The 25,666-nt window shown below is 39.5% G+C and overlaps 1 protein-coding gene across 1 annotated transcript in view; it reads left to right on the top strand.

The window, feature by feature from the left end:
- Positions 1-25,172, top strand: part of pcdh7a (protocadherin 7a) — a 60,344-nt gene extending 35,172 nt beyond the window's left edge. The window contains exons 5-6 of the mRNA XM_088004804.1: positions 15,834-16,035; positions 20,376-25,172. Of these exons, the coding sequence (XP_087860930.1) occupies positions 15,834-16,035; positions 20,376-20,914 (741 nt within the window). The 3' untranslated portion in view covers positions 20,915-25,172. The remainder of the gene's footprint in view (positions 1-15,833; positions 16,036-20,375) is intronic.
- The last annotated feature ends 494 nt before the right edge of the window (positions 25,173-25,666 follow it).

The raw sequence follows: 25,666 nt of genomic DNA, 5'->3' as shown, positions 1-25,666 counted from the left end.
AAGACAAAACCACAAATACAGAAACTTCTGTCTGTGTCGTAGTTTCAGCACTCATGTTTTATTTTTTAATTAATTTTTTAATCTTGTTGCACACTGCTTGGTTGGAGCAAATCATCGCCTCAATTATGTTAGCCAGGAATGAATTTCTTACCAGGTGTTGTTACTCTGTAGCAACTTTAAAACTTGAATAGTTTCTCCTAGCTCCTTGTTCAGACTGCAGTTAAATTAGATTGTATTTCTTCTCAGAACAGACTCTGTCAGTACTTATTTACAAGTGATCAGAAAAAATGTGTGTTTAGACACCACAATGCTACCGGCTCAGGTTGAAAGCAGCCAGGACTCCATAGCTGTAATGCAGCTTTCCAATGTTCGGCTCCTTCCAGATTTGCTTGTACAGGAACCGCTCCCGCCAAAGTGGCAGGAGCCAATTTATTTCGACGTCTGTCCATTGGCTATTGTTCTTTGTGGCTTTTCTTCAAACTGTAACGGTCTGCTGGCAACAGGATTGATTCATGCTCGGCTCTGTCTGGCACAGTTGCACACAAAGCAGGAAATTGAACTGAGTGGCCAAAGTACACCAGGCCAAGACGTAGCTGCAAATCTCTATTTTCTCAATGAAGTTTAAATATGTGTTTAAGAAAGACAATTTTATATTTTGTGTTTATGCTGTACTGTTCCCGGATTTAGGCGTTTATACTGGATAGAATTGTAAGTAAATGTATTTGAACTGGATCTCGTAACAGTTGTTTAAAGCCGGCACACGTTGACATGGGTACGTTGCAAGATATTTTTTGTCGTGTTTCTGTGTTTTGTTCAAACTCTTAACATTTTGGTGTAGTTCTTAAAAACCTTTACAAGAGTGGAGTTTTTTTTTAACTCTCTTTTGACGGGATATTCAAAGATTATTACAACTGATAACTTTGAACATGGCCACTCTCGTTTTTTGTGATAGAAACCATAACAAGGTGGAGTTGCGTTCTCTGGGTTATTCCAGAAGCACTTTGCTTTGCCCGAGTCAGTTGTGATCAAATTTCAAATGTAAACTGAAGATGACTCAAAGGAGAAATTACGCAGAGAACACACACTTTATAGTGGTTTTGAGGTGATATTTAACCTGGAACTTATTTAACCAAGTTCACATTTTAGCCTCCAACATTTTTACAGTTCTGCCAACTTAGAAAAGTAGCAAGTTGTTGTCCTAAAAGTTAATTGAATTAACGTCAATCACTCAATTTTCATAATTTGGCCATGTGTACGTGGGATGATCGCTAAATATAGCAACAAGGTCAGTAAGCTGTTGTTAATGTCAAAATTATCACTACCTCCTAGCTTGGTATTGGTATTACAGCATTGTTTTCATTGGCTTACCACAGAGGATGCAGGAGTACTAACACAAGTTTCTCTTCTGTAGTACTGGAACCAAGTTAAGTCTGGTCAACTTTAAAACTTATGCCACGTAATTTTCCTCATGTCTCTCTACACACTAGAGTCCAGTATTCAGCCCAGATTGTGTGATTACACTGTCTGCTCATACAGATAGTGGCAATAATACTACCATTCAAAGAGTAGTGCCAAACAAACAGTTCTAGCAAATAAAGAAAACTGCATCTCAGCACAAGTCGAAGAAGAAGAAAAAAACAATAAGTAGCTTTTTTTAAAAAGAAATGCAGAGAAAAATTATTTCTCCTCTTTTCCCGATTTGGATGATAAACCTATCAGGGTCTACAAAAATGTAAAAGATTGGATTATATCTCGGTTAAAAAAATCAATCTGTGCCTTTTTTAGCTGAATAAACAACTTATACGTCATCTGATAAACAAATAAATTGTACAAAAACAGACACCTGTGTGTTCCCAGGCGAGCTCATGGGCCTTTCTTTCATGGACACGGAGAGGTTCTGCATGTCGAAGCCTTTAGGCTACGGGGAATATTGATCCTAAGCTTATTGCCGTAGTGCAAAAGGATTTACAAATATGCTGTATTTCCATTTTTTGGTCATGTCAAAATGCAGATTTAATGCCGCTGTTCGCTGCAGTGCAACATGTGTGTACTTGTGTGTGGCTGTGTTGGTGTTTTTGTTTGCCGGGGCCATTGTGGAGTTCATGTTTGTTTGTGTCTGACAGCACATTAAGCAAAGCTATCTTTAACCTTGCAAAAAGGAGTGACACTGATTCTAAACTGACAGGATGGATTTCAGTTTGACACAACAGAGCGCCATGGCAGCCCCTGTCAGCTTAGCCCATACGCCCATTTTTACAAAAGACAGGAGCGCCACAAAGGGGCGCGAGTATCTGTGCAAGAGGGAGAAAGTCAAGAAAAAAAAATTGAGAAAACATAAGGAGAGCTGAAAAGAATATGATAAAGAGGATAGTTTGGAAAAGGGCTCAAGTGGAGACTGAAGCAATATGGTGTAGAATGAGGTCAAATGCTGAAAAAGAAAAGCCATGAGGGACGGTGGCTACGTAGAGAGGGAGGGGACTGAGACCTTGCTCTTGTATCCGGATGTCTCCGAAGTCCCTTATTGACTCTGTCTATTGTTCACTGCAGCAATCCTAATCGCTCTCAACAGGGAGTTTGTTTTTGCCGTTTGCGCCTGCTCATCTGTCATCGCCGTGTCTGTGAGATCACGTATCTATAGCCACGTCGTCGCTTTGACTTTTCCATATTCTTACCCCCACAGAGAACTTATTGTCTGCTCCTCATCTGGTCATCCTAATGCACAATAGAAGTGGGTGGTGAAAAGACTATTGCTCACATTGCTCTAAAGGTCCAAACAAAAAGCGCACACACATTTACACACAGAACGGCTCATAAATTCTGTCTAAATAGCACACATGCATATGCATGGTGTTCTCTCACTCACGCATGCACACAGAAGGCCAGTTGTACGCCACCATCATGTTTGCATCTTTCTTCACAATGACTCCTGTCAGGCATAATATAGGAGATGACTGTTTTAAGGACAAGCAGTGGAAAGTGATGAGTATCACCATCACTCACACAAGCAGGAACGCCAACAAAGAAGCTAATCAGAATCACGGGTATTTGTCCGGAAAAGCCTAGCTCTATATCTCACTCTATTAGCTTTTGTTTTGTTTTTTTTGTTTTTTTGTTTGTTTTTTTTTCCTCTAGCGCGCAGACAGCCAGAGCTACACAAAGGGGGATAAACATTCAAAGGGGCCGATACTGTGAATAGAGACAGTGATTTCCAGCGTGTATCTGCAGGCTGGAGAGCCCAGATGGAGACAGGGAGAAGGGAGAGAGCGCATGGTGCCAGAGTGGACAGCTTGATGGTAACAAAGACGATGCAGTAGATCCACACTCCCTCTATCTGTCTCTGCAGAAAAAAAAAAATCATACACACGACACCTGCAAGCAAACAAACAAAAACAAAACAAAATAAAAAAATAAAAAACTGAAACTCTTTAGGGCGTCACAATGGACATTAGCAGCAAGGTTTTAATAAGTGAGAATTGTAGTCTCCCCTCGAGAACACGTTTTGTGGGACAGGTGTGCCAGAAGGCTGTTGGGAGTGGCAATCCCAGAATTGGCCACAGGGTGGCCTGCAGAAGACTGCAGCAGTCTGAGGAGGAGCGCGAGGAGAGAGAAAGAGAGGGTCCGCATAGTGTCGATCAGATGACCTCGCTGCTGCAGTTAATGTTCTCTGGCGCTCAAACACAAGGCTGAAGCTCTGCCGTATACTGCAGGGCTGCTGTTCTACAAGCTGGCGTGACGGAGGGGATGGTGGTTGTTGGAATGTGTGCGCGCGAGTGTGTGTACGAGGGAGCAGAGAGATTAGCAAGGTGGAAAAGTAAAAGAGGGAAAGCGAGAGCATGACACCAGGAAGGTGTCTGTTAACCAAAGCAATTCTGCGTTTCTGTTAGCAACTCTTTTTCCTTGCATGGTTCTTTGTCTACTTCATCCGCTTTTTCTCTTTGTCCCGTTCTGTTGCCCTCATCACAATCCCCCTCTCCTGCTGCCGCACTTGCCCCCCTTTTCCAGTACCTCATGCCCCTTTCCCTCCCTCTTTTCCTCCCTCTCTTCTTTCTCTCTCTGCAGTGCAGCACAGTGATTATCATTCCTCTCACAGAGTCAGGCCTGATAGTCAGATACTGCTGAGCACCCTTCTACATCACCTGCTTCTGGAGGGAGAGACTGAGACAGAGGAGAGGATGGAACGGGTGGGAAAGGGAGGAGAAGACTACTAAGATAGAAGAAAAGAAAGCAGGGAGTGGGGAAATGAGAAGAAAGTGTGCAAAAGGTGGAGCAGCTGCAGAGATTTGTGGCAAGAGGGAAAGTATTGCGGGGGGCAGAAGTATGCGGAGGGAAGGAATGATCGTACTGCAGAGGTGGTCCCACTGCAACATACTGCTGCATAGTTATAAATGTGTGCGAGTGTGTATATGCACACCCGCACGTGTGAGAGGCAGCAAGCAGGTGCGCCTAAATCTGTGCGTTTATGGTATTTGCATGGAGAATGTTTGCGTGTGTTGTGGTAATAAGGCGCTTTCAACATCTGGGAGTTAGACTCGCGGAGGAAACGCTGCTCATATTGCTTCATCCTTCCCCGAGCGTGGTTCCAACCTGCTGCGAAACGATTTTCCGCATTCTGAAAATACCACAAAAGACCACTGTTAAACACAACTTTTTTTGTCTCTTACTTTATAAAAGCAGAATGTGGTCACATTTTATTTTACTTTGTTCCCGTGTCTCTGTTTTATTCGTTTCCATTCAGAGCTTAATAGGTATCTATTTTCCTCTTTGGGAGCTTTTATGCCTGCAGTTTACTTGAGTGACATGCAGCTTTAAAACTTTCATAGTCCAAATTACTCCTTCATCACTGAAAAAGCTGAAGTTGAAAGTGACATTTTTAAAAGCCTAAAACTTATGTGGTTTTTATTCTGATTTAAAACTTTTCCTTGGTCTGATCATGTCAAAACGGACGTAGTCTTCTTCTTGTTTGGAGTTAATTTAGATTCATTCTCTGACTTGTTGCTCTTTTTCAGTCAATTTATTTATAATGCACATTTAATTTTTTTTAGGTTTACTTTGTAACTAGTGGCCATTTAAAGGTGCAGTGTGAAAATGAACTGAACCCAATGATCACCTGAGCTTTTTTGTCAAGCTCTGCTCAACTGAATACTAAATACTGGTGTGACAGCATCCTAAGTTACCACAGACTGTTGTGCAGCAGATGTAAGTCAGCAATAATTTGTGTTATACACCAAGAAGAAATTTTGTCAATAGTCTTGTCAATCAGTTCAGTTTAATTTATCTGACCATGATAGCTTTTTGAACAGCATAGGTTTAAAATGAGGAACGATAGTTCTTTTTTTTAATGCATTTTTTCCCGGTATACTGAATAGAGTCTAGCTGGCCCGTTACACACAGCCGAGCATCAGTGACTGGGTAAAATTTCAAATTCAACGCAGTCCACACCTCGAGCAATTAACCATTTCTCAGTAGCCGACGGTCCAGACAGTCTGTAGGAAGCAAAGCGGTTCTTACCTGGGCTAATTTATAATAGAGTAAAGAATAAATAAACTGGAGGAAGCCGTGTCCCTCTGACAAGGTGCTTGTATTATTGTACCCAATACCGAGAAAAAAACTTTTTAAAAGACCTTCAGAAAAGCTTGAAGAACAATTTAAGAAGGCCATTTTAAAATGATACAACAAAATTGATCTCTTTGACAATAAAAGATAAAGAAATTAGGTTAATTTAAAACCTTTGCATTTGGATATATATTTTTAGGGACATTATGATGTTTTCTCCTTTTTTCACTTAACTGAAGTCAATGCTGAACCTGCAGGCACTTTAGGGACTTTGGACTTTGCATCACCTTCCCTTCTGGCCACTTGAATTACTTTTTGCAGACAGAGACAATTTGTGTTGAGGAGACAATGTCTTTGAGTCGGTCTTGCCTCTATTTTGTATGCTTGTCTGTTCAGCCTAGTTAGTTCATGGTGTAACCGGGGCATTATTCTTTTTGATATAATATGTAGAAACTGCATTTTATCGCCCATAAATTCAACCCAGCTTTAAGACTAATAAAAAAAATTTAAAAAATTAAAAAAAACTATCGCAAACATTTCTTCAGGATACTAGCCCATCAGCAGCAAGATATTTTTATTTTTGATTCCACAGCTTTTTTTTCCCCTCCTGCTGCCTATGATGCACAACAGTTGACAAGGAAAATGTTTTAAAAGACTTTCTCACATTTATCAGTAAATGCTGCAGAACAGCTGAGAAGACTGACCTGTTAACTCAATCAGTGACTCAAAGTTTATTTTAGTTTTATTAATTTTCTTACTCGCCTTGCTGGTATGACAAAAAAAAAAAAAAAGCACAGCAACAGAGACGTGTTGATAATTGTTGAACTGTATTTGCATAGTTGGGAATGAAACACCCTAGATAGTCAGGAAAAATTTCTCACCATTACACTTCACACTTAAGGCGCTGGTGTGAAAATCCCTAAGCAGACAAACAAGACACCTGGAATGGCTAAAAAAATTAGGTGGTGAATAAAATTGTAAGAAAAGAACAGTGAGAAATGGTATGAAAAAAATGAAAGTGAAGTCAAGTGAAAGGAAGTGTTAATTATCACATACTGTGTATTATGTATTGTGGATATATTACAACATATAGCAATATTCACTTCGATTCAGCTTTTTTTCTATGCCACCAACTCATATCATCTCATGGTACAAGATGGGCAAAATCCAGTTAGGTCCAAATTCAGTTCAACATAATCCAACTCAGTCTAACATGATCCGATCGTATAGTAAGATTCACATTAAGTTGCATATTACAGCTCAACCCTAATCATAACTGTACACAGTCAAATTTGGTTTATTGTCCAGAATCAATTAGGGGGGAAAAAAATAACCCTAACCCTAAGAAAAGTCCAGTTGAAAGTATTGAGCCATTGACATTTTAATAAATCCCTCATCAAAAGCAAGAATGTGGCAACTGTGGAAAGGAATGGCTCCCTTTTAACTGAGAGAGACCTGCAGCACAGCCAGGCTCAGTGAGAGCAACCATCTGTGCAACTGACGGGGGTTGAGAGGACAGAGGAAGGCGGCGGAGCGAAAATTAGCACACACACACGCACACACACTCAGCAGTTGTTTATGGGAAGCAAAAAAATTATCTGCGTAGAATAGAAAGCAGGATATATCATCAGGATAATTCTGTTTGTCCAGGAATGAAACAAATCTAAACCAAGAATTACTGATCGATGGATACTTTTAATGGGGAAGAGTCGCAAGCAGAGTACACACAGTTTGTGGTAGCAATAACTCCATCCGTGGATTTCTCCAAAGAGACAGAGGTAAAAATATAACTAATAAGTCAGAAGATGCTGCAGTCAATGCCAGTGATAGCTCTGTTTTAACCTCCTCCAGCAAAGAGACACAGCAAAGCACTCTGAAGAATTGTGGTGTTGGGAGCATTAAAACGTCCTTACACAGAAAGCATTCATTGTACCTCTTTCAAAACGACATTAAACCTTCATAAATGTGTCAATTAAACAATTAAACATGTCATTCTGCAAATATATTTAGATTCACGCGCGCTTTATTTGCTCCACCTCACTTACTTTTTACAACTCGCGAAGTGGGCGGACAGTCGGTTTCTGCGCTCATATTTGCCGTCAGCGTTAACGGAACATGATCTCTAAACAAGAGAGTGGAAGTAAAGGTCATTTAGGCTGATCAGCATTCCAGGTATGAACTCTGGACTGCGTCCATGTGGTGTCAACACAAACAGATTAGTTTTCATTGTTTGCCGTGGGAGCAAAAGGCCTGGATCACCTTACATATTTTCGGAAAGCTAAAGCTGCAAAGTGTTTATGACTGACACTTTATCAGCAACGCTGTTATTTGGGGTTGTAAATAAGTGTGAATGCGTGTTATGAAGACAGAGTGTTGGGCTCTTGCGCTAATCTGTCTCTGAAAATATCTGGTTGTTGGGAATCACATTATAAACACATTTTCACTCATTTCATTAGGTTTTCTGCAAAGTGGATCTTAGTTTCTTTTTTCTCGCATTAGATTTGACTGTTGGGGTTATTGGATCCTTCTGTCCAGCAGAACTGATGAAACTCTCACAGAATTCCTTCAGTCTGGCCTTTTCATTATTTAATGAGGGTCACAAAATCCAATTTCTGGCTTAAAGCAAAATCATATTTTAAAAGTAATGCTGATGCTTGGCATCAACATTATGATGTCCTCCCAAGCCCGAACCATTAGGGACAATTGGCAAAGAAATCACAAAGCTAAGCTGCTCATTCAACATGAGGAAAATCTGAGATGTCTGCGGGGAGAGATTACCAAAAGGATCTCAGATATCTGCTTGATTTGTGTGGCTCACTGAATTGTCAGATTCAACATACACACACAAAACATTGCTGTGACAAAATACCTTCATTAATTCTGAATTGTTTTCTGTTATTTGGACAAAAACAAATGCAAACACGCAGCTGCTGCATGATTAGAGAAAGATTGATGTTAGAGAGTGACAGATCAGACATTTCCTTATCTTGTGATTTAGTAAGACCTTAATCTCCTGCTACTGATTTTAGACAATTCTTTATTCTTTTTAAGAACTATATTAAGCAACATACAGAACCTTTTTTTTTGTTTGTTTTTTCTAACTTACCTGCCATGAAAGTCGGTAATTAATGTGACCCAGCAGAGGCTTTAACCAAATGCGTGTGTAAGAGAGCAGAGCCTCTAAGACAGCATTTTACTGATCTAAAGCAAGTCAGAATTATTTGGGGTTGACAACCTAAATAATTGATGTTTCACAAATCAGCTTATTTATCTCATGTTTAGGCCTGTATAACACCTTTCTCTAAGCACCTCCGCATATGGCAACATAAGAAGCACTGTAACAGCTGCTTCAATATGGCAAAAGCCCTGGATCTGGTTGTCTATTATGCAACGTTCGCAAAGAATAGGGAGCTACTGTTTCACATGACACCAACATTGTGTTGCTTCCCAGCTCTAAGCTGCATTGCTGGATGACACTTACTAGCTGAATAAAATATAAACAAGTCAGAGGGTTGTTTGTCCCAGAAGCAGAATTTTGAAGCAAATACTGCATGACCTCCCTCGACCTCTGACATTGTTCTTTGGAGACCAGCCATAATATGAGCCTAAATTAACCCGACCAGTCAAAATTCTACGAGATTCATTGCAAAACCCCAAAATTTATTAGCTCATGTGTTCTTGGAATTCTGAATTTGGACCAAAAAGAGTGTCTGGCTACGGTAAAGGTCAGAGTCCTTAGTTAGATATGAATTATACATCATGTTCTCGGTATTTTTCTGCTTGCGCTAGAGGTAAGTTAACAACTTGTAACTTTAGTTTTCACGTTTGTATTCTGACCTGCAACCTGACCTCAGTTGGCATTGTTACAAGCAAGAAACATGCGAAGAATGAAATGAGAGTTACAGCGTACTATATATTTATAGCCAACTAACGACGAGTAAGATCAGTCACTATGGAGCAACTCTGTCCCGATATTTAGATGATGTGAGGCAGGAAAACGAGCCAAGATCCAAAGGGGGGAAATGTGGCTCTTGTCCTACAACCATGTTTGTAGTTCTGGTTTATGCATAAGCCGCATCCTGTCAATTCATTATGCAGACCAGAATGAAGCAGGGCACAGTCAAACAAACAGGCACTCAAGTCCAAATACACTAACACATGCACAAAAACCAAGATGCACTGATCCACACACACACACACACACACACACAAATGCATTCAATATGCAGACACATGTAAAGAGAAGAGAGGGAGACTGTTAATTAACTAGAGCTCGTTAATTCTCTTTGAACCGACAGCGTGGAGGTTTACACACTAATTACCTTGATGGCTGAGCCAACCTGTGCATGCACACGCATATGCCGGTCTTCACACTACAAACGCAAGCGCTCTCGCAGGCTGACATAACACATCTTGCAGGCTTTTAGACTTTCACACTCGTACACGGCCATAAAACACAAACATAAAGGTGTGAAGTCTCACTCATACACATGAACATATGCACACACTCATGTGTACTGCTGAAAGAAAGAAAAAAAACTCTTGCCCTGAAATGAATTCTATATTAAGAACTTTTTTTTTTTTCCTCTCCTTCTCTTTTTGCTTCAGAGCAAGATTCAGATGGTTGGGTTTATTCTTAGCTCAGATCGTGCGTCTTTTTGATTCACACTGATCTAGCAGAGTTAGCCTCAAACTAGCTCCCATAGTGGAATGGTCCGCTAAAATGTTTGCACAATACTTGCACACATAATCATTTTTACATATTCACCATGTCAGAGAACTGAGGCTGTCATGTCAGCACCGAACTGTAATTGACTGTGTCAAATTAAGAGGAAGTATTTTTATGTCCTTCATCAAACTCAATTAATATTCCATCAGGGATAGATTTATAGCCCATACTGGACCTCGGCCAGTTTATACATATGTTCATGTGTGTTTATGTGCGTGCGTGTTATCTCATAGCTACAATAATTATGGACTGAGATTTGACTTTTAGTTTCCAGCCTTTATTGCACATTTTTAGTCCAAAAAAGGAAGCACACATAAAAAAATAGTTAATATCATTTGTAAGTGAAGTTTCAACTCTGAATCCAATTTAAGAATTACAATACAAGAAGAAGGAAAACATCTGAACAACATTGTTTGTTGTTTTTCCTGTTGACATTCCCCATTATTACTCATATTGAAATAGCTCTTACTATAAGAAAAGTCAATATGAAACTTCAGGTTTCATATGAACTCTTCTATTTGAAGCAACACCTTACTGTTTGAAACAAGCACAAAAATATAAAGAAATGTACATTTTAAGCAGTAATTATCATTGTTAACATTCCAAGTAATCAGTGTCTGTGCATTTTCAAAAGCAAATGCAGCCTCCTTAATTGTTATATTTCCTAAATATTTCACAAATTTCCAAATGCATCGTATTCCAGGTGGTAAAACTCAAAAGGACAAAACTATGGATTTGATGCTCTGCATTCAGCCTTCCTGTTGTCTGCTGTGTCTTGCTCTCCCTCTATTGCAACCTAAATTACTCAGACATGCATCTAAAACTGCGGGGAAAAAAATTCTAAAATTTTAAGTTTTAACTGGAGTTTTCACATCATTTTAAATGCCTTACCCATGCTGAAAATAGCCAACTTAGAGTTTCCCCTGTCTAGAAACGTCCACGACAGAAATTATCGATGTAGCCACAACTTGATAGCGCTTGGTATGTTGAGTTTTGAGTTCTGCCCTTTATTTCTTGACAAAAGCTGAGAAATGAATATGCTAAAGATATTGTCCTAAAAGACAGAGTTCGAAAGAGACTCTAAAAACATTTGGTCAGAAAAACATATGAATTGTATGAATGGAGTCAAATATGTGTCGACAAGTTAAGCAGCAATGAAATCAAGCCAACAGGACCAGGGCAGAAGGTCTACAGTGTACAGCTGCTCAGATGTAATTAAACTAAAAGTAGCCAAAATATGGCATTTGGCAAAAGAAGAGAAGGTTGTCAAAGAGTTCAAGACTTTGAGATTGGAAGGAGAGCGTGAGAGGGGAAAAAAAAGAGGGGAAATGGGGTTTGGGACGGCGGAGGAGTTATGGGTCAATAAACCCTGCTGTGGGGGAAGTGGAGAGGGACCTATAACGAGGTCAAGGACTTATCATCGATCTGCACATCATAAAGCTGACTGGCAAGGAGAGAAAGGAGTGGAAGACGAGGAGAGGAAGTGAGCCAAAGGAACAGGGAATATGTGGGTAGTTGTGAAAAACAGAAGTTCAGCTTTAGGGGAAAAAGTCATGGGGAGAATAAATTGAGAATAACATTATTATGATGAAGGAAGGAGAGGGGGCAGCTATGGCCAGTATGGAGGAAATTGAATTAGATGGATTTGTGGCAGAAGAGCTGAAATCTGTAACAGAATGCTCACTGAGAGCAACCACATCCAGACTGCCAATACCAGTAACTCTCCCTCGGTCGATCGAGGCCCGCCTTGTGTTGCAGGTTGGATCTCACTGCAGTTTTTTTTTTTCTCCGACGCAACATCACACACAAGTCAAGCTTAACAAATTACACTTAGCAAACAAACTCTATAGCTGCGACAAAGTACATATTTAATTTATTTTTTTTTTTAATGTAGTGGACTTTTAAAAAAACACACTGTCGCTACTTGATGGATCCCAACAATAATCATAAGGAGTGTCACAATATGTCGCACCTCAACATCTCAGACGCCATTTTTTTTCCCCTCGTCAAAATTAAGCCCGTTTGATGTTGCTTTTCAGTTGCTGTCACAACGTCACTTCCTCTGCTGTAGTAAGTTTAACCTTACTTCTCATTCTGCAGAAAGGGAGGAAGTGGTTCTTGAATTGCCGTTTTTTTGTTGACGTAGTCAGAAAGACCCGTTTGCAGACTTCATTACAGGAGCATTGAACAGGACAGCATCACATTTACCATTTCATTGCAGTTTAATGCTTGTCTATTTGAACTTTCAGTGCAAACAGACAAGTATATAAAGAATGGACTATGAAGTACTTTACATTGATGACAAAGTCTTTAAAAGCACTGTTTGGGGAAAACCAAATTTGTTTGAGAAAAATGTTGTTTCAATCTTTTCCTAAATATTTGTCAGTAACTCTTTCTTCCTTTTTAACTCATATGTTGCAAAGAAAAATATGTACTTGGTAAATTAGCAATTGTTACAATGTATTCACTGAACGTTGGCAAACTTTGCACACAGCTGCTGCTGACTGTGAACATTTTAGTTGCATCAAAGCAAGTTTTGCTAAAATGTAGTAAAACTATGTTTTAGTTTTGCAAAAACATCAGCTGACCCTGTTGTTCCTGAGCCTTTATGCATCTTTGTGGACTTTTCCAGAATCGTTAACCTCGATAGTGAAAATACAACCAGTTTGCTACACAAAAGTATATTTCTTGCTGTGGATGGAACAACTCCATATGTCCTTGCTCTTTTTGTTTTATACAGATAAAATGAATTTGTGTTTTGCAAAATGTGCAAGGTGAAATGCTAATTTATTTTTATATTGAGGGGAGTATGGAGTATATTTTATTTTGTATTCAATTAGAGTTTTTATTTTTTTAATTACCTTTACAAGAGTCCCTGTAGTTGGCAATAGCAGAGCACATTTGAAGAATTTCTATTAGGTGCTTTGAAAATCCAATGTCAAAGTCCTATTTTAATCATTTAATAATATGTGAGAAACACAAAAAAAAATGGGTTAATCATCTTTGATTAAGCATGTTACTCTTATTTAGAAATATAATTTTAAGTCCGTACAAAGCAAAGTTATGCAATGCTGTCACACCAAGGAAATGGTTTTGACAGCCTTTTAAGTCAACCAATAGTGAAAATATTTGTGTTGACATTTCTTGTGTAGGAAATCCAACTGATTATGATGAGATCTCAGATTCACTTTCACTCAGAGTCAAATTCCTTCATACACTTTCCATTTCACTCTGAGTCACATTCTTTTGTGCATTTTCTGTTTATTTACCAGAGGCTCTCCTCTCAAGAGGTTGCACTATGCTTGATCAAAGCTGGTGCTCTAAAGTGAAAGTTTTCTTCGTTGAAAGTCGAGATGAATCCATTGAGATGTTTTTTCGCCAGACTTTGTTATTATGCTCTCTATTACTGTTGTTGGAGTCACTTTTATCATCTAAATGTTGCTAGCAAGTCACAGACGATATTAGTTCACCATTAATCCCCTCTTTCTGACTTAATTCTGCTATGTACCATCTTGTCTTTTTTCTTTTTTTCTTTTAGTATAAGTATTTCAAATGTTTAATTTCCTTCTGTGCTTGGTGGAAGGAAAAAAAAAAAATTGGCACCGGTTTAGCTTTTTATACGAGCCGTCCATCAGCTTCCCAGCAGATTATCCAGAGGTGACATTCAAGGCTAAAGTTATTCCACGGTAATCTTTTTCTTGTCTCTGTAGCCTTCACTTCCTCACCATACACTGCATGTTTCAAAGCAGATCTAGATTTAAAAGCTTGTAATTTTGTAAGCAGATAAGTGAGTCTGAGAGGAGATAGGTTGGGTGTCATATAGAGATGGGCTTCCTGGTGCAGAGCGATCCCTTCAGGCCAGACCGAGTCATTTAGCTCTCTGATATTTTCTCAGCGTGAACTTACAGTCTTATTTTCCATCCAACCTCAAAGCCGCTGTGCTAACAAGACTGGGTTGATTTGTGTTTGAACATCACAGTAGTCGTGCTGCTCACTTTGTGTGGATGATGTACTGAAAATGTTCACTGAAACCACCTCGGCTGCATACTGCATAGATTTTAGATGCAGTTTAACGTTTCACAAACACCGTAACACTCTTTAAAATAAATATATATATATATATATATATATATATATATATATATATATATATATATATATATATATATATATATATATATATATATATATGAGAGAAATAATAGAGAAATCGAAATTAAAACACAAAGTAAAAACAATGGAAATAGAATTAGTGGGGTTTTTTTATGTTTTTTGTAAATTATTAAAAAAAAATAATAATTTTGTTTTATATAGTAGCAAATGTAACCCGTATACTGTGGAATCATGTCTTTTAAGATATCTCTCATATCAGAATTTCCAGATTCTCCTAATAAATTTGTGGAGTTTCTCCAGGTACTTTGGGCTTTTCAGATACTTTTTTCAATCATGAAAAACTTCACTCCCTGAGGAAATCAAATATCACACAGACCTGTAAACTGCAGGGTTGCGCTACATGAAGAATTTAACACTAAAGTGTCAACAACTTAAGACGCGCATGACGTAACTATGGGGAGAAAGTTAGAATACACACGGGGTTTCTTCAAGAACTCCAGGTTTTCAAATTTGTTTTTGAAAATATAAAAAAATACTTGCCAAGAAAAACAAACCTTGCACAGACCTGTGAATTGTGAGCAAAAGCAGTAAAGACAAACTTGGATTAACTTCTATAATTTGTAGCATACCTGATTTATGCACAAGCAGAAACTCTTGATTCTGTTGGTCGGGGAGTAAATGAATTTTTTCTTAAAAAAAAAAAAAAAAATCATAATTTAAAAGGCAAAAGGAGTTTGTTTGTTTTTTCCTTCTATATAAGTTCTTTTTCTGGATGGTTTCTTGGTCCAAATATATACAAGACTGCCATTTGGTGTGAGCCCATCGTCCTTGGTCATATGTCTTTTTTGTACATGAGCTGGCCCTATGATGGTGAACCGATGATGGTGCTTCTCACCTGTAATATGATTAAGCTTTTAGAGAAGATTGATTCATGGATCTCTGAACACTTGAGTTTCAGAAACACAAACAAGGCTTTTTATTAACATCAGCACATTATGCTGCATTAGCTGACCAAAGGGAACTTAAATAGCATCAAAACGCTCATCGTCTATCTGTCTTCACTTATTTCAGTAGAGCACAAAATAAGTGTTTTTGAGAGTGGACTCCATACTACGCAGCTGTCACGATTAGACACCAATCCAGATCAAATGTAAGAATCTTCTGGGCAGGCCAGCGGTTTGTAAACACCAGACATGTCCAGCAGCATTAATCTAAACTGGGATTAAAAGGCATCCGAAAACTTTGATAGACCCCTGTGATTGGTTGATGCCTATTACACTGCATTGTAGCTGCTAAACCCATAATCAAGGAGAACATGATCAGATAATCTCAATATGTCTTTGCAGACCCTGCCCAACAGTCTAATCCTCAGATTTAGAATCTCAGATTAGGAATCCTAGATGATTAATCCCATATTGTGTTTGTACGTTGCCTGCAGGGGACCCTTCGCCGGGTGACCTTCTCGGTCGTGAGCCAACCTCAGGACGGTGGTTGCTATGACAGTGGCCTGGAAGATTCGGAGACACCAAGCAGCAAGAGTTCATCAGGACCGCGGCTGGGAGCTCTGCCGCTTCCCGAAGAAGGCTACGAGCGCACAACGCCGGAGGGCAGCGTGGGGGAGGAGGAGCACGTAGAGAACGGTATACTGGCATTCCGAACACAATTAACCATTCTGCCAAATTAATTTATTGAGCTTAAGACGCTGCCAAACACATTCACTGAAATATTTCCCCTCTCAAGGCTATGTACTTTATGCCAAGAAAGGCTTAGAGATATTTTGATTACACACTCTCTTTCTATCACACACACAGAAACGACCCAGAGAAAGACTTTCATTGGAACCTTGACTTGCTGTCAAGGTCCCAGGAGTCTTTATTCTTTCTCTCTTGATGGAAATGTGTTTTACACTATAAAGCAGTTGTCCTTTGTGTGTCTGCAAGCACCGCACATCAGGATTTCTGTGTGAGCAAGGCCTCTGTGTATTATGTGAGGAGATTTTTAGAAAAGCTAATGTGCGGCAGTGTCTTGTGCCAGAGTCTCATCCGTGGCCTTAAGCCTCTCTGTCAATGACAAAAAAATTCCCTTTGTTCCTTTTTCCACTGCAAGTCTTAAAAAAAAGCTAGAGCTGTGGCAGCACAGCAAGGTCACCATGCCCATGGTAGCTGACTAATTGTAGGAGGGAGGGGGGGGTCAGTGTTATTCTGCTAAAATCATGTTTTTCTTTTGTGTTTTTTAATCAAAATTTTAATTTCTTTTGGACTGTTTTTTTTTTCATGGTCAGAAGAAGACAGGCTTCATAAGGCAGAATGTGTTGAGTATTTAAAATGCCTTTCAGAAGACCTTTTTACAATTTGTCACTCTACAACCTCAAACTTAATTTTTTTTTCTAGGGATTGGGTATTTCAGGAGAGATCAACACAAAATATTTTTTTCCTACTAATGAAAACCTGAAAAATGTCCATGCATTGAATTCAGCCCCTCATCGCCCTTTCACCCTCCCTCTGCCCATAGTAAACACTCCTTTGACCTAAACTGGCCTTTTCCTTCAAATACAGCAGCAAATCTTTTAGGGGTAACTCTCTACTGGGAAATCTGGAGGCTAAATGTTTTGCCCATTCTTTGAATAGCTCAAGGTCAGTCAGATTGCATGTAGTCTGCAAAACATCAATTTTCAAGCTTTGCTAAAAATTATTAGGTCAAGACTTTGGCTGGATCATTCTAACTCATGAATGTGGCTCTGGCTTTATATTAATGGCTCCTGTGGCGATGAAAGGTGAACCCAGTCTCAAACTTTTTGTAGCCTCTGATATTTTTTTATTTTCCCAGGACTGTCTTGTATTTAATTCCCATCTGTCTGACCGGATTGTTTGTCCCTGCTTAAAAAAAAACAAAAAACAAACATGATGTTGCCACCACCATGTTTGGTGGAAGGGACTACAGGCTGATGTCCAGTGTTTCCAGACATAGACACCAAAGGGTTGATTCTGCATTGGGTTATGTTCAATCCTAAGCAATGTTCTGTTCTTTCAGCAATGTCCAGCAATGTTTAAAGGCGGATTTTTATTTTTTATTTTTTTACAGAATAAAGGGGGCTTAATATAATGCTGATGACACTTTTCAGATTTTTAATATAAAACCCCTGAAAACCATAAAAAACATTTTATATCCCACTTCACAATTATGCACACGTTTGCGTAGGCCAAGCAAAATGAAATGCATTGACAGACGAAATGTTGACTTTGAAGTTCAAAGGGAGTGAATACTTTTGCAAGACACCATATGCATTTGTTGAAAATTGTCAGTTATGTTTAATGCGGGTGTCTCAGTCAGAGCGCAAAAACTTAATTTAAATATTGCGTCAAATAAAACATGTTTCTTGGCTGGCCTGGAAAAGCCTGGGGAATCTCCTGGAGGAGCAGGGCCGGGTGCCTCGGGCTGCTCAGGCTGCGGCCCCTACAACCTGACCCCAGATAAGCAGTAATGGATCATTGAATGGTTAGATGAATTTAATTGTTTTTAAATGTTTTCCTTGCAGTCTCAATAAAGAACAAATCCCAAGCTATGCAAATCCAATTTATAGTTTGAAAACACATCACAATATGTGTGCATCATTAAAGCTGCTGCCTGGAGAAAAACCAAAAAAACAGAATTTGATAGCATTTATATCCGTTTCTACAGTGATGAGAGTATTGCACGTTTTCAGCCAATCCATATAAAACAGCTATTACTTTAACACAAAATGGCAGCCAGTGTAGGTATTGTGTGGTGCAATTTAGTAAACCATTGCTAAAATCACCCATAAGTGCTTTGTTTAACTGTTTGGGGGGGGTTTTCTGTTGGGGATGAAGATACGCTCATATTAGCCAGCGCTTCTCTTTTACTCTGAAACAAAGTATTGTCCAGCACGTTCTTGCCACTGGAGCCCTTTTAGCTGCGACATTTAACCTCTCGGCTGTGTTTTACCCAATAAAGTGGCTCACAAAAATCAAGTACCAGTTTGCTGCAAGAAGACAAGCGATTGCGTTATTGCATTGCGTAATGATAAATATGTAGGAGCGCTCCAAATATAGGTGCAGCTGAATCTACACAGTTAAAGTTGCAATGACTGCACTCTCTCTAGTGAGCGCAGCAGCTCAATAGCATATAGAGGATGGGAGGGAGATAGGAGACCTTTTGTTGCTTACATAACGATGAACAATCCAAGTATAACTGAGAATATATAGAAACACAACCACAGTGCCACATAATTACCAAGCGTCTTCACACTGCAGTCTTAAAAGCGTACGTAGTCATCAGAATTTATTGGTTTAAAAAATAATATTTCTGTAATATTTTCCTTTTCATTAATAATACCCCTGTTAATGTAAAAAACACCTTTGCTGGAGCATCTTTTTTTATTGTCGCTAAAACCCTATGCTGTAATTCCCGAACGTTCTCCTGAAAGGCCCATTCCGCCTTATTTAGCTAGAGTGTCTGGCTAACAGGTTGCCCACGATCTCATGTTTAGTTTCAAGTGTGTTTTATTTAATTACGCAACAAATAAACAACAACAAAAAAACACTTCAAAATTAGCAATCGGCTGTGAATACCAAGTGAGGAAGTTTTGCTTCAGTGTTACTTAGTTTCTTCATACACAAAAGCACACTGCCTTTAAAAATTCCTGGTATAAAAGATGAAACCTTTATCCACCCTCAGCGTGACTCATCCTGTGAAACCAACTTGCTTCTTAAGACAAAAAAGTCAAATAAAATACTTGCAAAATAACCTGATTGCAGCGATTCTCCAAAACAGTGGGATTGTGAGGACCTATGTTGTCCACAGACCTCTTAAGGTGACTTCACAGTTCTCTTGTCATATTTTTTTGTTGATTTGGATGTTTGCTTTGACTTGGTGTGATGATGAAAAATAAAATCTCTCCTCAGCTTCTGCTTTCTAGCACAACTGAAGGTTTGGGGTTAAACCTGTCTGATATTTGGAACTGCTCAGGATTTTATCCACCTTAATAAAAAAAAAAAAACTTCAGAAAACTACGCCCAGATCATGATGCTGTCCCCACTTTACCTCAGAGTCGGTATGGTGCTTTTCCACCAAAAATGCCTTTTAAGATTGTAGGCCAAACATTTCAATACGTTTTTCTTGAGACGCTAGCACAGTCTTTTTCACGCAGTTTTAGAATACTATAGTCGCACCTGGATATTTCATTTTGCAGAAATGTTTTCTTCCAGATAAATCAAGAATAAAGTCAAAGTTGGATCAGATGCATAAAACTGAGAATTAGTTTAAAGGATTATGCCTTTTTTTTTAAAATTGTCCATCTTTTACCCTACTACTCAGTAGGATAATACTGGATGTCACATTAAAAGGTTGGGAAGGTTTTGAAATGATCTCTCATGAGCGCTTTTTTTTACACCACAGAAGCTTCACATTTTGACACGGGTGTGAAAATGTCTGGTTTAAAAATCCACAACCTTTCATTCCTTTGAGGAAATCCGCGTCCAGTCACCGGTGTCCTCGTTGATCTTTTACGTGGGATGTGGGTTCACATGGGATTTGAAACATGTAACCTTCACGTTACACGTACAGAAGTGTAGATTTTACCATTCAGAAAGCTGATAATTACATTCCCCAAGGCTCTGATGGTTGCTTTGTCTGACCTCACCTTTCACCTTTCGTGTAGTGCTGATCGCAGCTGCTTTCTCCCTTTTTTTTTTAAACATTCCTCAGAAGTCAGCAATTTGCATTCTGCTCAGACAGCATATTTTCTTCCTTTCAGGCTCCCCTCCCTAATAGTCTCAGTCTAATCTTTTTCTTTGTTTTTATCAGTTGTTTTCTTTTACCTGTTTTTCAGTTATAAACTCATTTTCTGCAGCTGTTTCCATTTGGTTGCCAACTTTTTTTTGCTAATTTGGGATAGCAAAGTGAAATATTTATTTATTTATTTATTTTTTTTTACCCATTGTTATCCACTTCCTGTTTCCAGATGCTAGACAGCTTCCAGACGTAGCACTAACTGGAAAGTGCACCAGGGAGTGCGACGAGTTCGGCCACTCTGACACATGCTGGATGCCTGTGCGCCCTTCGCCACGGCAAAGGCAGCGGCACGGTAGCGACCCTCCGCGCCTCTCTACCTTTGCTCCAGGTGACGACAACAACAATCTCCATGGCAACGACCGTGAAAGCGACAGCGAGAGTGCCGGCAGCGCAGGGAGCTCGGAGCCTGGAGTCGTGGTCGGAGGAGAAGGCCAGAGGTTACCCCTAGCCAACGGAGACCCCCTCGGCACCCTGGGCCGTGGAGACCGCAACAGAAACATGGGCGACCACAACCGGAATCTTCTCAACCGCAAAATGACTTCCGCGTCCTACGACACGTTCAGCGGTGCGGGCCTTGGGAGGCGCCAGCCCGAGGAGGAGGCAGGCGAGGGCCAAAACCCACCTGAGGTCATACCACTGGCGCGGACTGGAGGGGACTACAAGACGACGTCATGCCTCACGTTGTCACGCCGGGAAGTCTATCTGTAACAGCCTGTAGGTGGTGCAGTCCTCATGAAACTCCTACGTTTGTGTGTTGGAAGAAAAAAAACAAAAAGAGGTTCCAAGGTGCACTGACAAGTCGTCAGTGTGGTTGGTCTTTTCAGCCTTTGAAGATGTGAAAAATGACAAATGGATGCTTTCAAAAAGCTAAAATCAAACTGTAACTTCAAGACTCGTACTAACAATTATCAGTACTTAAACTTAGGCAAGTGATTGATCAGGTCTCGGACTGGGAATTCTTTCCAAAAACACTTTTTTTTATTTATATATAACTGCTGAAAGCTACCTAACAGGCGATGACTGTGTGTGTCTACGTGGAGGAAAACAATCTTTTCTTCTGTTTTTTTTTCTGTTTTTTTTTTACTGAATCCAATGCATGCCTGACCCTTCGACCGTATATGTATTTATGTGAAGAAGCCCATATGAACTCTGATGTCTGGTGCATCTACACAAACTAAGGCTTCATCGGGCCAGAAATGGACTCCTCTGGTCTGACCCAGCTAAGAGACAACTGAAGTTTCCTCCTGTGGGGAAAAAAAATAGACAAGAAGAAAATGTGTTTTCACAATGACTTGATCTAATTCAAAGTAATCAAACTTTCCTATGCTTTACAGTGCCTTGCAAAAATGTTCATACTCCTTGATCTTTACTCCATTCTGTTACAACTCCATTCTTATATGTATTTTATTGGATTTTGTTTGTGTGTGATAATCCATTATAAAGTAGCAGGTAAATGTAAAGTAGAAGGATTGATATACAATTTTAAAAATATAAATCTGATCAAACCTTTTGGTCTACGTTAAAAAAACACAGCATCTTCCTGAACACACCATTATGGACGCATCATGCTGCGGGATGCGTTTTTCAGCAGAAACAGAGGAACTGGCCATAGCTGATAATAATAGCTGATAGAGGGGAAATCCAGGAAGAAAACCTGATGTAGGTTGTAAGATACTTGAGTTTGGTGCTGAGGTTCACTTTCAAGTGTAAAACCACAAATCTAAACAGTCAGAGTGGTTTTGACCAAACCGTATTCCTATGCAGTCTGGGAAAAACTGGAGTTTCATTATTGTTACCATGTCTGAATAAAATGATAATTAAGTTCAGCTAATTGAAGTTTCTCCAGATGAAAAAGAATGAATTTGCCCTTTTCCGTTCTTCTAAGTAAGAACTGAGGCCAGTCAATGTCTAGACATAAATCCAGTAGAGTATCTGCAAAAACGGCTTTTCACATCAATACCAGAACTCTCTGCCAAGAGTGAATAACACGCAGACGGACTAACGAGGTGACATTTGACGTCAATTGTTTGCACTAGATTTTATTTAGGGGCATTAGAATAATGGTTTCTACAAATGCAACAGTTTTAGATGTTTGTATGTAAATCATTTTGAAAGCCACGTATTATTCTCCTTCTGATTCACATCCGTGCATCATTACTTTTGGTTGGTCTATAACATAAGATCTTAAAAGAGCCCATTGAGGTTTGAGGTTGTAACGTGATAAAATGTGCAAAGGTCCAATGAGTATGAATAGGTTTGTAATGCACTGTAGCTAAATGTATCATAGCTGAGGTGTGGGGTGTTAACCAGCCTCCCCTCCCCCCGCCTCCCGAGATTCTTACAGTGTGAACAGAAAATCAGAGCAAGACAAGACTTTTTTTATACAGCGATCAAATGTAACTACTCACAATACAAGGTTGTCATCGCGTGTTTCTAGTGCCAGAGTATTCTGCCACGAGTGAAGACGTATGTTTATGATTTTCCCCTCACTCCCCACTCTGTATGTATATATTGTATGTGCGCATTGGATCAAGCAGCAGTGTTCTCTTTCTGCTGCTCTCCCGTAGTTTCAGAGTAGACATAGGTGCCAACTTCATTTTGCATCTACACATACACACACATATTTATATATGAATATATATATACACATGCAAGCATGCAGTTGCAAACACATAGCGTACACACATTAGCATGTACCCTCGAGCTCATGCAGAGCGTTTGTAGAGCTCACGTAGGGTGAAGAGTTTTAAGGTAAAGTCTATAATAACCTGCATTCACTTCCATGCAGTAAAATCATGTAAGAGACACAAACGTACACAAATCAAGTTCATTCGAAAGAAACAAAACTGAGATTTTTGCGAAACACTCGGTTCATGTGTGTTTGTGCTTTCCTCCACGTCTTTTTCTTTTTCTTATGCATTGCCTCATCAAACTAGCTGTAGCGTTTTGCCTGCTCCTCTCCAGCCAGTATTTAAACATGAAACGTATTTAAATAATTACCCATCTCTCTCTTTCTCTGACTGATCCGCAAGCCAAGATTAAAGAGAATTCCAGTGGCATCTACTCTTAAAGTAACGATAGAAACCGTTGGAGTTAGAGATATTCCACATAGTGTAAGTAGGACTCGTAAAAGAACCACGTCTCTGTAATTCCTGTAAGGTATATTAAGGAAAGAAAAAGAAACTCTGCATGACAGAAAATGTTTTTTTTTTTTTCTCTTTCTTTTTTTTAAGATACAGCTTGTGCTTATTATTTTTTGGCAGCACGACTGTTTGGATACATCTGTACTAAATGACTGCGCTTACAAAGGGGGTAGTGGAGATAATGATGGCGGACGGAGGAACTGAGCTGCAGTTGGGTCAAATTGGTTGGGCCTTTTTCTCTCGGAGTTTTTCAGAGTTGAGAGGAAGGGTGTGCCAGGGGGTGGAACGAGCAAGTCGTGCGGCGGGAGAGCGACGTTCTGACCTGAACACGCCCATGCTGCTGTGCCGGTAACAGACTCCTTCATGTCCCAGCCTGCCCGTCATCTACTGCGGCAGCCTCTCTGACACACTCGGCTGCGTAGTACAGAGGAGTGGGTGTGGATCGAGGCCAACGCTTCTTAATTCCCATCATCGGAGCGTGTGTGTGTGTGCGTGTGAGCGCGCGTGTGCGTGTGTGTGTGCAGCTCCATGGCGTGATAGGGATAATAGGGTTAGGTCGTCCCTGTGGTCTTAATGAGTTTCCTTTCTCCTCTCCTCTCCTCCCTCGATCTACACTGATCTCATTAATGTCTGAATGGGCGAATGTAACTCTGGTGGAAACTGCCAGTAAGTCTGTCTCCTATGTTTTTCTTGTTTTTTTTTTTTTTTATCTGGTTGTTTTGGATCAGACTAGACAAAGAGACAAGATTAAAAAAAAAAAAAAAAAGAACAGCAGCAAACTCAGGTGTGCAAAGACATCTTACCTTTTTAAGAGGGTAATTTAGATGTTCTACTTAAACTCCTTGTAAAATTGTACATACTTCAGACTTTATTACTGTAATGTACTACTGTACTGCACAATCTGGAGTTTTGAGCCCACTGACGTACCTATTTAATCCCCGGCCTTCATTACCTCCAACACCCCCCACCCGACCCCCAGCCTCTAGTGTTGCTGATTTAAAGAGCTCTGTTCTTGATGGACTGCGCTGAAGAAGAACCAAAAAAAAAAAAAGTTAAAGCTTTGGAGACTCTGTTGTTGAGACTTCACATTGCAAAATGGACTGCTGGAACGAGGTGTACGAGGGTCCCCACTGCGAAGTAAAACACTCGGGATACCTTTTAAGAAAAAAAAAAAAAAAAAAAAAAACAAGAGTTGTCTAAGAAGCGCTTTTGTCTTCAGACTACTGTTTTATGGCAGTTACATGACGATACTTTTCAAACCCCATCTGATCTGGATTTCACGGAACTTGCTGTATATGAAACTGTGTGGGTGTGTCCATTTTCTTTTTATACTGCACGTTTAAACCTGAATATGTTTTAGACTACTGGAAAACAAAGAGGAAAAACCGAGCGGACTCAGATCTGTCATCCACAAAGACTTTTATAAAAAAAAACAAGAAAAAAAACTCTTTTATCTTGTCTTCTCCTGGTGTTTTATCCTCGCCTTGTACATAGAAAACCTACACTGTAGAAAGACTGTCTGGAAACCCCGAAGAGAAGATGGCATGCTTAAGGTTCAAATCTGCACTCGAGAAAAAGAAAAAAAATCAGATGAAAAACTGTTTTTCTTTTCTTTTTCATTGTTTTCTCATCTTAGGGGACTGTCTCATTTTTTGCTTTTTTTGACTGCTCCCTTCCTGTAAGTACATAATGAACTAATTGCATTTGCTATGATGATTAAGAAGAAGAGGAGGAGGAGGACGAGGAGGAGCAAATTAATGGTTTGGTAATGAAGATGAATCATGTACAAGTTTGACTTTCACATTAAAAATTTCAAACACTCATTTGGCTTACAGCTCTCTTACTCTTTTTTTGTCTTTTTTTTTCTTAGATGCTGTCAGTCAATCAGTTTTGAATTTTAATGAATACAATGAGAGAGTTGCTTCAAGTCAAATCAGCTCTTGAGTCATTGACTTAGACTGGAGTCTCAAATAAGATGCAAAAAAAAAAGAAAAGTCAGGCATATCTGCCTTTTGTTTCAGTGACGTTGGAAGAGCGTGCCTAAAGGAAACAGGGCTTCAATATCACCTTATTATTCATCTCACATTATACTGTACACAATTTGATCAACAGAAAAGGCATACTGCAATAGATCTTTTAGACATATTGGAAAATTTCATTTTATATGTGCTACAGATCCGATGTGGGTGTAACCCAATAACAGTACTAAATCTTAGTATGCAAGAGCTTCCCTCACTTTGCTGTGCAGGATTCTAGAAACTGAAGGTAGAACTCATTGATGGCCTAGTTTTTTTTTTTTTGTTTTTTTTTTTTATTA

The sequence above is a fragment of the Poecilia mexicana genome, unplaced genomic scaffold (assembly GCF_051168715.1).
Source record: "Poecilia mexicana isolate PSO_F unplaced genomic scaffold, ASM5116871v1 scaffold_1, whole genome shotgun sequence".
Lineage (NCBI taxonomy): Eukaryota > Metazoa > Chordata > Actinopteri > Cyprinodontiformes > Poeciliidae > Poecilia > Poecilia mexicana.
Note: the sequence above shows the minus strand (reverse complement) of the source record. Positions and strands in the feature narration are given on the sequence as shown.